The sequence below is a fragment of the Crocodylus siamensis genome, chromosome 1, assembly GCF_052110815.1.
Source record: "Crocodylus siamensis isolate JL-2025a chromosome 1, ASM5211081v1, whole genome shotgun sequence".
Lineage (NCBI taxonomy): Eukaryota > Metazoa > Chordata > Crocodylia > Crocodylidae > Crocodylus > Crocodylus siamensis.
Window position 1 is genome coordinate 66,710,864 of NC_143395.1, and position 16,676 is coordinate 66,727,539.

Genomic DNA, 16,676 nt, shown 5'->3' on the forward strand with positions numbered 1-16,676 from the left:
ATTTTATTGTCTTTTTGTTAGGAAACCTATATTGAAATACAGACGGAGCACTTGCCTCAATTGTTGCTTAGAATGATTTCTGCATTGACGAGCCATCTTCATACTTTGCACTTGTCTGAACTAACTGATTCCCTCAGACTCTGCTCAAAGATCCTTAGTAAGGTTCAACCTCCACTGTTGTCTTCAGGCACAGATGGTATTTTGCAGCTTCCAAGTGGACAAAACAGCTCCATCAAAGAATGGGAAGATAAAAAGGTAATAGACTTATATCTAGGGGTCTTTCTAACTCAAGGAGGCAACTGGCTGATTTCATGGGTAGATCTCAGGACCAGCAGGTGTTTTGATGGGCAGAGCACAGCTCCCCTCACTCCCCTGCCTCTGATTGGTCAAGGAGCCCCAGTGGTCACACCCTGTGGTGCTGATTGGCTGCAAGGACTGCCTGTCATGCAGCCCCACCCTTTCCCACCAATTGGTTGCAAAGGCTGTCCATCATGTGGCTCCACCTCTTGCTGGTGATTGGTGTAGAGGGGTGGGGCCATACAACAGGCAGCCCTCTCAGCCAGTAGGCGGTGAGGGGCAGAGCAGCAGCCATCTTGCTGGCAGCCCTTCGAGCCAGCAGTTCTCCCCATAGTGTATTGCACAGCCAGGCCACAATGGCCACAAGGATTGCTGGCTCCACAGTGGGAGAGGGCATTTTATTTTCAGTAAGGTGGTGTATTTTTTTCAGCAAGCCTGTCAAAATCATGGAGCCTGCCCAATTTTGTGGAGCCCATCATTTTTCACAGAGCTCACCTGAATGCAAGTTTCCATAAAAATTGCCCAACCATGAATTTGGTAGGTCCCTATCCATATCCTCTGTGAGTTGTACAATATGTTATTTTCTAAAAAAGGTAAAAAATGGAATTTTCAAAATACTCAAGCCTAACTCTGCTTACAGTGTAGTAGTCATTAGGACTTTTACCACTGATTTCAAGAAGTACCAGATCAAGCTTATAGCGAGCACTCTTGAAAAATCTAACTTTGTTTCTTTTGGAGTCCTTCCAGAGGATTTTTTGCCCATATACAATGGTAGTGTTGCTATACTGTGCGTCTCTAAGTTCCTCATGTTTTGTTTTTTTTCTCTTCTTTTTCCCAGGGACAGGGAATATCAAGGAGTATCAGTTGCAGACTGATACTTGTAGTTTGTAAAGATTTGAACTGCTGTTATAGAGTTCTGACAGTTGGTTTCTGTGTGGCTTCTGAAGCCTTTTACTAATATCTTGGCAAGCATCCATTCTGCTAGGCACTAAAACATCTCTGGAACTGGGGGGATGTTCTAAACAGTTACTTCAGTGACTGCCTGCTTTTCTGTTCCTATGAGATACTCTACTGGCATAAGTCATTAGAAATTTTTCATAGAATTGTAAATGGTCTGTTTTTTCCACATCTTCCACAGGTGGGAATTTACTTCCCATCATAGTGACAAGTGCTAGATATGTCCCTCCAGAGAGAGGGGCTCATGAACCCAGTTCTGACACAGTTTTCTTGTTCAGTGGCCACTGGGACAGTTTATCTTCCCTCCTTTTCTGCTGAGGCTCTTGGTTATCAGAAAAGTGAAACAGGATTCAGGCTGTGAGTTTATAGTAGCCTTAGCACGATTAAGAGATTTTTGATTCTGTGACCTGATGTCACTGATCTCTTTGCCAGTTTTTCCAGAGTTAATTTCTCAGACCCAGGACCTGCCACTGACAGTTTGGGTGCTTGTTGGCAAGAAGCAGTCCATTTGAAAACTGCCTTCTAAAAAGTAGGAAACCCTCCATCTGCACATGTAAATGGAAGACGTTTTCTGTCTCACTGTTTGAGTGATAAATCTTTGTTACTAACATCAATTCTTATTGACCTGAACTATCTGCTTACCCAAATGTAATGCAGACTCTCGTGTATGGCATATTTAGCAGCAATTTTCTACTAACCATCCCCTGGGTTCATGCTGTTGAAATTCCTTGAAAGATCCTACCCATGGCTATGAAGGAGCCTTCTCTTTCTAGGATCTCAGCTTAACCCTCAATAACATAATAAAGCCTTTCTTGAACCTATGGCAACTGCTCTTTCTAGCAAGTTGTGGATACCACTTCAAGTAGTAGAGTAGAAGAAATCAAAGACCCCATGTCTGTTCCTCTGTACAGCATATTTTTAAGGACAGGATCATCTTTAGGCCTCACCCCAGTTTTTCTTCCTGAGGCAGCTTCAGATTTTTGCCTCAATCAATTTATCCAGTTACTAATTTTCTTCCTGAAGCTTTATTCCATCCCTTGTGAAGCAAGATTTCACACATTAAATATGGTAAAGACATTGTCTTTTAATGGCACAGCGAAGTCATTCATACCTTCCTCTTCTGAAGCCTGTGTTTTGACATCTCCTTTTAAATGCCTCCATGCACTTGCATCTTTTATAGTGTACTTAATTGGAAAACTGCTGCACTCATAAACAGATAATTATTTTGGTCTTCTAAAAGCAAACCTTAAAACTCAAAAAAGACCCCTAGTACCCAAAATAACCATTAATTAAGCTGTAATTTAGTGCCTTGCTTCCTGTTATAAAGAATAAATTATATTAGTTTGGCATGTTGGCACTTCAGCATAAAGTGCTGTATAAATTAATAATAATATCATATTATACACATTTCAAATGCTTTTTCAAATTATTATATTTACCATGTTTATCCTTTCTCTCCTGCCACGTCAGCATAGTAATTATATATCTTAAAACTTTTTAAATGACTTTTTTCACTTGATAAGTAATATTTGCTTCTTTTATAGTTGATATTATCTATTATAAATATATTTCTGAGAGTTCTAAGTTTGATTTTTAACATGACCAACAATGCTGCAAGGCATCAAAAATAGATGAAGAACAAGTGCCCTAGAATGCAGTGGTGAAAGAATACAATAGGCATAATTTAAAACTTTATAGAGTGCCATAGTTTCCAAAATGGGAACTAAGTTAATTTCTTATTGCTAATTATTGACATTCATTGTTACTTTGTAATATGTGGCTATACATACTTTTGTCTCAATTAGGTGCCATCAGTTTCACTTGAAAATCCTAATGATGTATTTGAAGATGGTGAAAATCCTCCAAGCAGTCGATCATCAGAAAGTGGATTCACTGAGTTTGTACAGTACCAAGCAGACACAGCTGATGATATTGATAGAGCAGTGAGTGAATGTCATGGAGCTGCTGGTATCCCTATTATAGGTAGCACATCCTCAGAGACTGAAACAGCATCAACTGTGGGATCTGAAGAAACCATTGTACAGCCCCCTTCCATAACACAGGGAGCAGCCACTCGAAATGGGAAGACGATCCAAAAGACTGCAATGCAGTGCTGCTTGGAGTATGTCCAACAGTTTTTAACCAGATTTATCAACCTGTATATCATTCAGAATAATTCCTTGTCTCAGTCTTTGGCAGCAGACCTTCAACAGGACCATACTAAAGAGCAAGGACAACCAGCAAAATGGGAGAGAGAATCACAAGGAGATGCTAAAGGGAAAAAAATAAACAAAAAATTACCATCAAAAGAATACCTTTCTGCCTTTATTGCTGCATGTCAGCTATACCTTGAATGTTCAAGTTTTCCAGTTTACATTGCAGAGGGAAACCGTACTTCAGAATTACATGCAGGGAAATCAGATGTTGGTAAGTAGTATTTCTTTACTCCCCCCTCCCCCCCCCCCCGGGTTTTCCATTTTTAGTTTAAACTATTTCTTTTAAGAAGAAAATTAATTAGTAAGGGTTTGTACTATATGTTTGGATTTTTTTCCTTATTGCTTTTTGTAGGAACATATATTTTCCTCTTATGGTGTAGAATTTTTTTTGGAAAGTTATGTACTTTTTAGCAAAATTGTTTTAAAAAAAGTTTTTCCTATAAGATATGTTTTGTTGTGAGAATTTGTACAGGCCAATATTAGCCAATGAAGACAAATGGAGAAAGAGACCTAAGAATGAAACCCACCCTCCAAATTGTGCACTCAAAATATGAAACACACAATTGGTGCTTCTATCAGGGTTTGCTGTTAATAGTGCTTTTCTTATGCCTTGAACAGTGATTGTATGGAAGTTATAGTCAGAAGCCTATAGCTAGTCTGTATTTGATCCCATTTCAATATATTACACTGATATCTACATTAATAAATAATCATGATGACATCAATGATAATAATAGCAGTGGTAATAATAATATTGTATATATCACAACAATAATATTAATAATTAATAATAACATCCTCATTAATAACACTGTAAAACAAATATGCCATTTTAAGTTATACATTTCAGGTCAGTAAAATATATATCTCTGTCTAGAGTTTCTCTAAATTTATTTTGCTGTTGAAAAGATTAAAGCTATAATTTCCTTATAGTAAAGCTAGACTGGTTACAGATATATTGGAAGAAATTAATCAAATATAGTGGAGCTGAGTAAAATGTAGATGAGGAATATATAGTATTGTATGCACACTAACTCATAGGAATAATTAATCTTGAGCAATTTATTAATAAAATAACATTTTTAAAGTTATAGTAATAAATGCTATCTGACAAAATTCAAGACATTTATAGTTACAAGTTCTTACACAGTATGATGCAGGAGTATAAGATATAAATTGTGTTACCTTTAAAGCACGGGTGTCAGAAATATGGCCTGTGCAGTCACATCATCTGGCCCTAAGTGTTGGTCCCATACAAGGCCAGTCCGGGACTGCTTCCTTCCCACGTATACCAGATCCAGCACCCATGGTGCCTCCAGGACTGCTGTACCCAGCACCAACTCTGGTCGGTCTTGGGTTGGCACTATCTGCAGTGCAAATCCCGGATTAGGCACTAATCTAGCAAGTGCAAAAGGAAGCGGGGATGGCTCTGTGGGTCTCCCACAAGCTAGATCCAGTGCACAATCTGGCCAGTCTAGGACTACACCATATACAGCACCCATTCCAGCCAGTCTGGGACCTGCCCTACACAGGACATACATCTCAAACCAGCTGAAGCAAACATTGCATGCCAGTCCTATCTCAGTTTGGTCAGAGTAGGCACCATATATGGTGTAGTCCTGGACTGGCTAAAGCAAATGCTGCATCCAGCAGGCATGTGTGGGAGTGTTGCTCATGGACCTGACCCAGCGCAAGGGGCCAGCTCCACACCATTCATCTGTTCTGTTGACTGGTCCCAGGCAACTCATCTGGCTCAGAGGGCCAGATGAGTTTGACACCCCTGATTTAAAATAGAACCTTGTCTCTGATGTCTTGGCTCTTGTTTATTTATGTTTGAAACTTTACATTCTAGGTTTGGGGGGGGGTTACTTTGTTTTACAGATTTTGAAGATGAAGGTTTTTAAATGCACATAATTTACGAAGCTTAATAGCAATAGCTTATGTTTTGACACTTACTTATCATTCAGACTGAATTTTGAGTGTATATGTCATTATGTTCCCAAGGGGTATGGCATATGTATAATTTAATTAGATCTAGAATATCTGAAATATATCTTTCATAAAAGAGTAGATAAACATGCATTCAATTATAAAATAACGTGGTTGTGCCCCTTAAAAAATTAAGCTCCTACCTATGTAAAATTCTGAGAGTCTTCTGTGGATGTACTGCTTACTCTGCCTTTGCCTGTGGGATTTTGGGCATGTCACGACCTCTTTGAGCCATTTGTAAGATACAAATAGTAATGCTTTCCTAGCTTTAATTATGTGCAAGTTAAGGGTTACTTGCATACTTTTTCTGTGGCATGACAGTAGAAAATGATGCAATTCTGACCAGTGGCTGCATTAATATAAATCTGTTACGTACGTAATATTTTCCCTTTTCGTGATAAAATGAACACAAATTCTTCATTAAATAGAGTCTACATTTAAAAGTTGTGCTATCATAACTCTTCCAGTTATGGGTGTGACATTTTTATCAGGTTTACAACCAGGATGTAGGTGGTCACTTAAGTAAGTCAGGAGCTAGCTAGGCAATCTGAAACAGAGAGGTCAATAGGCAGGACCCAGGAACAAGGATGAAGCCAGAAATTGAGAAAGCATGACCCAGGGAATAGGAAACCAGGAACAATAAGCATGGACTAGAACAATTGGACCAGAGTCTGGGATTTACCAAAACCTAAATAACCATGGTCAAAGCCAGGTATCTGTTTAGTTTCCAGACTGTTAAAATCAAGTGTCAAGACATGGTTGTGGTCAGGGGAACAGTTGATGAAGGCCAAGATGTCAAAGACAGGAATCTAAGTATAAGTGGGAAAGTTCAAGACAACACCTTACGAGGCTGTTGCTCGGACAAGATTCTGTAGGAAATGGGGTTTTATACCCCTCCAGTCAGGCACTTCTTGATCCCACTGGTCTCTGCCTCCTTTCCCCTGCCCAAGTCACTGAGTCCCCCATTAGGTTGAGTGGCATTTACCCAACAGTGCAGTGGCATTAAATCCTGGGCTTCTGCCTATAGATGCCAGTCTCAGGTTTGAATCCCAGGGGTTCCAATGTATTGAATAAAATGCACATATCAAATGTCATACACAAAGCTGTTGAAACTAACATAATGATACTAGGATTGGCTTGGTGATATTGACACATTTTATAGATATGGTGGTCTAATCTAGCATGTAGCTTAGAACAAAGATAATTTGTGTTCACTTTATCTTGAAAAGGGAAAATATTTTATTTAACAGATTTTTATATTAATTCATTCTTAAGAAAATGACCTTGCATCTTTTGTCTGTTTTCACATATTCATTTTGCATATTTTAAAGAAAGTGATGTGTTGTTATATAATTAATTATTTTATTGTTTGCTTCTAACTTTATTCAAAATAGGGATGTTTATTGTCTGCATCCATCATTTTCTACATAGGATAAAAAACAGTTAAAAATACAAAAGAGAGAGGACTGTAGTAGAGCTTAAGTAACCAGAAAGTATTATGTGTGACAAGTATGCAGAATGGAATAAAATGTAATTGCAATTTAAATTGTTGTCATAAAAAATATTTCCTTTGATTTTTATTTCAGACTGTGAACAGGTGCATCCTCCATTGTGGCTCCAGACCCTTATGAATGCTTGCAGACAAGCAAGTGATTTTAGTGTTCAAGGTGTAACTATTTCTTTGATAATGGACTTGGTTGGAATGACTCAATCTGTTGCTCTTGTCACTGGAGAAAATCTGAACAGCGTGGATACTGAACAGCCTCTTAGTCCAAACCAAGGAAGAGTGGCTGTCGTTATCAGGCCACCTCTGACTCAAGGCAACCTGAGATATATGGCAGAAAAGACAGATTTTTTCAAGGTACAAGAAGCTACCTTGCAGTTCATGCACTATTTTATCTCATTTTCTTTAGACTACATTTCCAGCAACAAGGCATATTTCTTTATAAGTGAAGATCAGCAACCTTAGCTATCTAACTATTCTTAGAATAATAAATATTAAGGATAAGTTGTATGTTATATTTTGTTCTTGTAGTTTAAATGAAATATTTAGTTACTATGACTAAAAGTTTTTTATCCACAGTTCAGGTTAGAAACTTCATTTGAATCAGTATTTTGAAAATGTAAATGAAAGAACTAAATAACTGAGCTTCCAGAGAAGATGATGGAGGCAGCAAAGACGTGAAACTGGTAGAAGATGTTTAGGGTAGATATTAGTTTAATGAATAACAATTTTAAAGAGTGATCCTAGTGACTTGTAGAATGAGAACTATTTTTAAACAGTTTATTTCTAAAATATATATTTTAATTTTTTAATTATAATTACAGTATTAAATATAACATTCTGGAGATGAGTTATGCAAGGACATTAGAATTTCTAAACATGAGAATTAATATATCAGGTAGTTAAATATTCTGCCATTACAGAAATTAAGTAAAAAGCATTGGATCTTTACAATGAAATTTTCCGCAACTTTGTACAATAGGTTAGTGCTGTTTCAGGGTTGTTTTTCTTTAGGCATAAGCCATTTATAATCCCATAATTTGTCCCAGTTAGTCACATTTTTCAACTGTGGACACTAAAGGGCTCCCTTCAGAGTGTAAAGCTAGTAATTCTTAAGCAGAATGCAAGATATTCATTCATTCTGTCTCTTACAACTTATTTTTGTTCACAAAGCATATAGCTTTAACTCTCTGGAACCAGTTGGGTGATACAACCCCTCAACATCATCAGAAGAGTGTGGAGCTCTTCTACCAGTTACACAACTTGGTTCCATCTTCTAGCATTTGTGAGGATGTTATAAGTCAACAGCTGACTCATAGAGACAAGGTAAACTTTCTCAGCTATTTATAAGGTGTTAAAAAGTCAGTTATGAGAAGTATTTGGATATGCGGTAACACAGTAGCATGTGTAAATGAAGGACTTGATGGTTCACTAGTGAACTGTGAGCAATTTCAATAGTGGGTGGAGGAGGTGTGGAGGGGCATGTATACACACAAACGTAAAATATATATCCAGGCAATCCTTGGATTTACGACACAATTGGTTCCTGAAAACAGTGTCTTAAGTCGAAACGTAACTCAGAACTGATTTTCCCATAGGAAATAATGTTATAAATGGGGGATTGGTTCCTGAACCAAGGCCTGATACCCTGTTTTCAACAAAAATAACCCAGAATATTGTACTCAATCAATTATAGATGAGTAATGTAACTACATTAATGTATTTATATTGTAAACAGCAATCATCTTGATTTGGAAGGACTTCTTTGAGGTTACTTTGCTGGACTTTTTGAAGTGTTCTTGGCTGGACTTTTTGAAGTGTTCTTGGCTGGATTCTTCTTGGGAATCTTGGCTGCAGGTTTTTCTGGAGTCTTGTCTGCTTTCTTAAAGCAAGTGTCCAAGGAAGTTTGAACAGATGTTCTCCAGGGAGCTGGGCAGTGCAGCGAACTTGTTCGCTGTCATGGTGTCGCATCAGATCAAGCGATGTAAAGTCGAAATTGCCATCAGAAAGTTGAAATGGTGTCAATTTAGAAAAGTTGTAAGTGTGACACGTTGCAACTTAAAATGTTCTAAGTCAAGGACTGCCTGTATTCTAGTATATGCCAAAAACTGCAGATACCCAATATTTAGGACCAAACTTTATACATACAGAACTTTATATTTGTTCAGTCATGGGCAGAGAGAGAATTTTGAAAAGGGTGGGATGCAGATGCTGAGATACATCATCATGTATAAAACAACACATTTTTCTCCAGTTAAAAATGAACTAAAAGCTTTGCTGGTCCTGGGTATGACCTTAAACTGCATCTGATCGGCGCGCCTGGTGGCAATGTGGCGGGGCAACTTGTGGTAGGGTAGCTCCTGTAAAATACTACAGTGTTGTAACCTGAGCAAGGTAAGTATAGGGCGCCTCAAAACCCTAGCCCCCACTGCCTGGTGGGTACGCCTTGGTTGGAGAAAGGTAAGGGACATCACCCTGGCAGAAACACGCCCTCTCTGATATGTTAGGCAGTCAGCAGCAGTTCTTATCTGTTGCACTTGGGCAGAAGCTACAACCATCATGGCACTGAACGTCTGGACTGTGGATTCTGTCTCAGTGGTCTGAAGGGGGGTATGATAGGTCTTGGGCAGCTCCCACTCCTCCATACTCTTCCCTAAGCATACATGTTGAAGATATTGGAGTGATGATCACAGAACCCCATACAAGCAGATTCATCAGGTACCTGTCTAGACCTCTTATGCATGCACCATGATCTAGAGGATTGACAGTTGCCTACTACAAGCTTTGCTAGTACACTAGGGGCCTACTTAGGTTTGTATTATTCAGTTTAAGATTGAAGTAAAAACAAATAAAACTTCAGCCTAGGGATGAAGAGTTTAGAAGGGATCTGGTAGACTAGAATGATCTTTGAAGTCAGTCGACTCTCTCAGCACTGCCTGACCAGAAATGCTGCTGCCATTTCCAGGCAGTTGGTTTTAAACTCTGGATGGAACAGGAATCGGAGGGCTCCAAGTGCACCACTGCACATCCCCCAGTTCTGACCCTGTGTTCATAGATTTCATAGACATTAGGGCTGGAAGTGACCTTGGAAGATCATCGAGTCCAGCCCCCCACCCGAAGGGCAAGAAGTCAGCTGGGGTCATAGGATCTCAGCAAGATAAGCATCCAATTTGCTCTTGAAGGTGTTCAACGTAGGTGCTTGAACCACCTTCAATGGCAGGCTAGTCCAGACCATGGAGGCTTAGAGAGTAAAGAAATTCTTCCTTATGTCTAGCTTGAAACAGTCTTGTAGTAGTTTATAACCACTTGACCTCGTCATCCCTTGGGGCGCTCTGGTGAACAAGCATTCCCCCAGGTACTGGTGATCACCCCGATAAACTTATAGGTGGCCATCAGATCACCCCTGAGCCTGCGCTTTTCCCAGATAAAGAGCCCCGTGGCTCTCAGCCTGTCGTTGTAAGGTCTGCTTTCCTGACCTCTGATCATGTGCGTGGCTCTTCTCTGGACTCTCTCAAGCTTCTCCACATCCATTTTGAATTGTGGAGCCCAAAACTGGACACAGTACTCCAGCTGCGGCCTCACTAAGGCCGAGTACAAGGGGAGAATGACATCTTGGGATGTGCTTCAGAAGTATCTATGGATGCAAGCCAGCATTTTGGTCACTTTACTAGCCGTATCATCACATTGCAGGCTCATGTTCATCTTGTGGTCAGTGATGACTTCCAAGTCTTTCTTCCGTAGCGCTAGCCAGAATAGCACAGCCGAGCCTATAAGGATGCTGCAGGTTTTTCCTCCCAAGGTGGATAACCTTGCATTTTTCAGCATTAAACACCATCAGGTTCTCGTCCGCCCATTTGCTGAGCCTGTCCAGGTCAGCCTGGATCACCCTCCTGTCTTCAGGTGCGAATGCTTTGCCCCAAAGTTTGGTGTCATCGGCGAACTTGGCCAGTCCACTCCTGACTCCAATGTCCACATCGTTAATGAAGATGTTGAACAATATGATTTCATAGATTTCATAGACATTAGGGCTGGAAGGGACCTCGGGAGATCATCGAGTCCAGCCCCGTGCCCAAAGGGCAGGAAGTCAGCTGGGGTCATAGGATCCCAGCAAGATAAGCATCCAGTTTACTCTTGAAGGTGTTCAATGTAGGTGCTTGAACCACCTCCGCTGGCAGACTGTTCCAGACCTTGGGGGCTCGGACAGTAAAGAAATTCTTCCTTATGTCCAGCCTGAAACGGTCTTGCAGGAGTTTGTGACCGTTCGACCTCGTCATCCCTTGGGGCGCTCTGGTGAACAGACGTTCCCCCAGATCCTGGTGGTCACCCCTGATAAACTTATAGGTGGCCATCAGATCACCCCTAAGCCTGCGCTTTTCCAGGCTAAAGAGTCCCATGGCTCTCAGCCTGTCATCATAAGATCTGTTTTCCTGACCTCTGATCATGCACGCGGCTCTCCTCTGGACTCTCTCAAGCTTCTCCACATCCTTTTTGAATTGTGGAGCCCAAAACTGGACGCAGTACTCCAGCTGCGGCCTCACCAAGGCCAAGTACAAGGGGAGAATGACGTCCCGGGATTTGCTCGAGAAGCATCTATGGATGCACGCCAGCATTTTGGTTGCTTTACTAGCCGCAGCATCGCATTGGAGGCTCATGTTCATCTTGTGGTCAGTGATGACCCCCAAGTCTTTTTCTTCTGTAGTGCTAACCAACGTAGCACTGCCGAGCCTATAAGGGTGCTGCAGGTTTTTCCTCCCAAGGTGGAGAACCTTGCATTTTTCGGTGTTAAACACCATCAGGTTCTCGTCTGCCCATTTGCTGAGCTTGTCCAGGTCAGCCTGGATCACCCGCCTATCTTCTGGCGTGGATGCTTTGCCCCAAAGTTTGGTGTCATCGGCGAACTTGGCCAGTCCACTCCTGACTCCAGTGTCCACATCGTTAATGAAGATGTTGAACAGTATGGGTCCAAGGACAGAGCCTTGAGAGACCCCCCTGGTCACAGGGCACCACGATGAGTGACTGCCATCAATCACAACCCTCTGGATCCGACCACAGAGCCAATTTCCCAGCCAGCGGATCGTGGTGGAGCCAAAGCCACAACTGGCCAGTTTGGCCAACAGGTGATCATGGGATACCAGATCAAAAGCTTTTCTGAAGTCAAGATATATGACATCAATCTCTTCTCCCTTGTCCAGATGATAGGTCACCTGGTCATAGAAGGAAATGAGATTGGTCAAACAAGACCTACCCACAACAAACCCGTGCTGGCTATCCCTTAGAATGCTAGCCTGGGCCAGTCCCTCAAGGATGGCCTCCTTAATAAACTTTTCTAAGATCTTCCCCAGGATAGAAGTCAGTCTAATGGGCCTATAGTTTGCCGGATCCACTCTCCGCCCTTTCTTGAAGATCGGCACCACATTGGCCTTCTTCCAGTCTTTGGGGACTACACCAGAGCGCCAGGAGTTTTCAAAGATCCGTGCCAGGGGCTGAGCTATGACGCTTGCCAGCTCCTTGAGTACCCTGGGGTGCAGATTGTCAGGGCCAGCTGACTTGAAGGTATCCAGCTTCTCAAGATGTTCCTTCACGAGGTCAGCATTTATGGAGGGTAGGGGATCCCCAACACCTGGATCTCCCTGTCCCATAGCAGGCATGGGCATCCCATGGGACTGATGAAAGACTGATGCAAAGTACCTATTTAATATGGGTCCAAGGACAGAACCTTGGGGGACCCCACTCGTCACAGGGCATCATGAAGATTGACTTCCGTCAGTTACCACCCTCTGGGTCCAACCACAGAGCCAATTTCGCAGCCAGTGGATCGTGGTGGACCCAAGGCCACAACTGACCAGTTTGGCAAGAGGTGGTAATGGGATACCAGATTGAAGGCTTTTTTGAAGTCAAGCTATGTGACATCAAGCTCTTCTCCCCTGTCCAGGTGATAGGTCGCCTGGTCATGGAAGGTAATGAGATTGGTCAAGCAAGACCTACCTGCAACAAACCCATGCTAGCTGTCCCTCAGGATGTTGGCATTGGCCAGTCCATTAACTATGGCCTCTTTAATAAACTTTTCTAAGACCTTTCCCGGGATGGAAGTCAGGCTGATGGGCCTGTAGTTAGCCGGATCCACTTTCCTCCCTTTCTTGAAGGTAGGCCACATTGGCCTTCCTCCAGTCTTCAGGCACTACACCGGCGTACCAGGAGTTTTCAAAGATCCATGCCAGAGGCTGAGCTATGATTCTTGCCAGCTCCTTGAGTACCCTGGAGTGTAGATTTGTCAGGGCCGGCTGACTTGAAGGTATCCAGCCTCTCAAGGTGTTCCTTCACGAGGTCAGCATTGATGGAGGGCAGGGGATCTCCCTGTCCCGTAGCAGGCATGGGTGTCCCATGGGACTGATGAAAGACCGATGCAAATTACCCATTTAATAGGTTGGCTTTTTTTCCTTTGTGTCAGTTGTCCCATATGGTTCAGCAGGAGTCCACTGCTTTTCCTCCGGCTCCCCACCTATCTGAAAAAGGACTTTTTATTGTCCTTGATGCTCAAAGCTAGTTGGAGTTCAGTTGCAGCCTTGGCTTTCCTGGTTTGGTCCCTGCAGGACCGGACTAGTGCAGAATAATCCTCCTTGGAGGTGAATCCTATCCTCCATCCTTTCTAGGCTTTTCTTTTTAGCCTCAGAAGGTCTGCTAGGTCCCTGGAGAGCCAGGGGGGCTGATGTGCTCTCTTGCTGACTTTCCTCCGAGATGGAATAGAATAAGCTTGTGCATTGAGGATCGCTCCCTTCAGGAGCAACCACTCTTCCTGGATTCCCCTCCCCCTGGGGTCGTGGTCCCTTTGGGCCTCATTGACAAGCCTCCTGAGCTTGTCAAAGTCGGCTTTCCTGAAGTCAAGGACTTCCATGTTGCTGACTGACTTGCCAGCTTTACGATGGATGGTGAAGGTGATCAGCTCATGGTCGCTGTCACCCAGCTTCCCATCGATCGCTAGGTCGCCAGTTAGGTCATCCCCAGTAGCCAGTACTAGGTGGAGCAGCACTTTACCTCTTGTTGGCCCATAGACTTGTTGAGTCAGGTAGAGGTCATCCACACATGAAAGGAAGCTTTGCGACCGCTTGGATTTTTCCAGGTGATCCTCCCACGAGATGTCTTTGTAATTGAAGTCACGCATGACAACCATGGTCCTGGAGTATGTGGCCTCAGCCAGTTCCGAGGTGAACTCCTGTTCAAGCTCTTGACTTTGGGTGGGAGGTCTGTAGTAGACTCCCGCCATTGTGTCCCCTGTGCCATGTTCCCCACAGATTTTAACCGAGAGGGTCTCCGGTCGTCCACCCTGGTTGCCAACATGAGCTTGCAGGGACGTGTAGCTTTCCTTAACATAGAGAGCTGTTCACACTCTCACATGTTCACAACTTTCTGTCTGTGTTTTTACGTTATTACTTTCTGATCACTTCTTGGCAATATCTAGACATGTTGGCACTACTATTTAATTTTATCCTCACAATTCTTGCTGAGGAAGAGCATGTACCTGTTTTACAGATGGAGGCAGAAAGTAACAGAAAAGTAATGACTTTACTAAAGGTCTACAGGAAATTTGTGCTAGAGCTGAATTGAAATTGAACCCATATTTCCGAGTCTCAGTATGATATATTAACCATAGAACTCTCTTCCTGCTTACCTCATTTTCTGCCTCTTCTTTCTTTTCTGTGTAGCCTGGTCTCAGTCTAGTCTTGCTTTATTTTTCTTTCTTCTTTTGCACTAAAGAATATTATACCAGACCCAACCTATGCCTGTATCTCACCCTCAGTCTTAATACAATGAAAACAAAGCTTGGTGAGTAATAGAAATAAGTTTTTCTCTTTAAAATATTTTCTTATTGCTTGAATTTTTGTTTACACTGAACTTGGGGAAAGAAGAAGCTAAGCTTAATATAAAAATATTATGTTCTAAGATTACACATCACTTTAGGTTTCTAGCAAGGAAACAAAAATCTGTTAGTGTCTTTAAGAAGTCAATAAATAGTTTTAACCTCATAGTAAATTTTAATTAGCAGTTGATGTTAAAGGTAATATCAACATATTAAAAATAAGTTATTGTCTGTATTGCTTTTCACTTCCATTCAGAGGCAATGATATCTACTTAAATTTAACCTATGTTTCTTTCCACAGAAAGTAAGGATGGAAGCTCATGCCAAGTTTGCAGTTCTTTGGCATCTGACCAGAGACCTTCATATTAACAAGTCATCTTCCTTTGGACGTTCTTTTGACAGGTTGGTGATCATGTCTATAGTTGGTGATAATCTCCATTTCCATTACATTTAACTATGCAAAATAAGTTGACCATTCAGTTTTAAAAAAAACACATGAATTAATGTATTTTATTAAGCACTGTTAAAAAATACTCGTGTAATTGAAGTTAAAAGTAATAGTCAATGAAGTTAGTATTTAATGTATAGGCTACAGACTTAACTGGTGGTATTGTGAAGAGTAGGGCAGGAACAGTCATCTGGGACCATGTTCAGCCCGGCAATTTTAACTTAATATGTGAGCACTTTATCTTTAAAAAACATTGCTCCTATTTGTTCTCATCCTTGCTATGAGTTAATAAAGGTGAAGGATGGAAAGAGGATCCACCCAGAACAGAATAGAAATACAGTGTTTTATTCAAAAACAGAATACGGAATGACGGAAGGACAGAAAGAATAAAAAATGCTCAAGTTGTTATTTGAATTTAAAAATAAATTTGCCTCATCTGTATTTGCGCTCCTATATTTTTGATGAGACATTTCTTACTAACGGAGAAAAGAAGACTGTGTTCCCAAATTTCTGCACCAAATGACCAGAAGCAATCTATTCTCATTCTCCTTAGCTAGAACTATGCACACACAAATAAAATCTTCATGTGAAGTTGTCAGGAGAAAATCAATCTGGATTTGGTACCCTTTATTACAGCTGTGAGAGAGTACAGTAAAGTATTGATTATTTTTCAGTTTCGTTTTGAACTATTGCTTGTGTTCTCTGCTGAAGTGGAGATGGTAAATTAGCTATACAGAGCAGAAGGGCTTATGAAATGTATCACATAAAGGTATTAAAATATATATTTTTTAATGATTAAAGGCCAGTGGGTATATTATTTAAAAGATGTTACAATTATTAATTTTTCCCTTCTGCAAAGGAGTCGCAAGACTAAAATATAAAAAGAAGGAAATGATAAAAAGTAGGAAGCACAGTAATGCTAAGTAAACCATATTTCCTTTCCAAATCCTTGAGGGTAATGCTCTCAGCTAATAAAAAATATTTATTTTCATAAATTTGTAAATAGATTTTAAAACTGTTTGATCATTTATATTGCCATCACAGTTTCAGGGTGTTAGATACCATACAGATATAGTAAGTAACTGTTTTGCTATTATGATCACTTTGCTTTTTTAATTTTTCTAGCCCCCTTTATTTTCTTAGGTTATATAACTCATTTTTAAATGGAGGATCTCTCAGTGCAAGTTCTACTTGATTTCTGAATAAATTGTCTGTACATAAAGCCAACTGTGGGGTATATTTCTTACAATGATCATTTGAATAAAGCTAAAGTAAGACTGTTCCTTAATAAACAATTCATTAAAAACTGGTAAATGCATTCTTGTATTAAACAGAACAATACAATTTTTTGAAAATTTGAGGCATGTTTAATGATTAGGGCATCTTGGCATTCTTTGTTATGTTTATATG

General features: G+C 41.0%; 1 protein-coding gene across 12 annotated transcripts in view; it reads left to right on the top strand.

Annotated features, from left to right (window-relative positions):
* DOP1A (DOP1 leucine zipper like protein A) overlaps positions 1–16,676 on the top strand; it is a 118,267-nt gene that overhangs the window by 52,384 nt on the left and 49,207 nt on the right. For all 12 annotated transcript variants that reach the window (XM_090035572.1, XM_090035619.1, XM_090035595.1 and 9 more), the window contains 5 exons: positions 22–255; positions 3,060–3,681; positions 7,046–7,320; positions 8,137–8,289; positions 15,120–15,220. In XM_090035572.1, the coding sequence (XP_089891698.1) occupies positions 22–255; positions 3,060–3,681; positions 7,046–7,320; positions 8,137–8,289; positions 15,120–15,220 (1,385 nt within the window). The remainder of the gene's footprint in view (positions 1–21; positions 256–3,059; positions 3,682–7,045; positions 7,321–8,136; positions 8,290–15,119; positions 15,221–16,676) is intronic.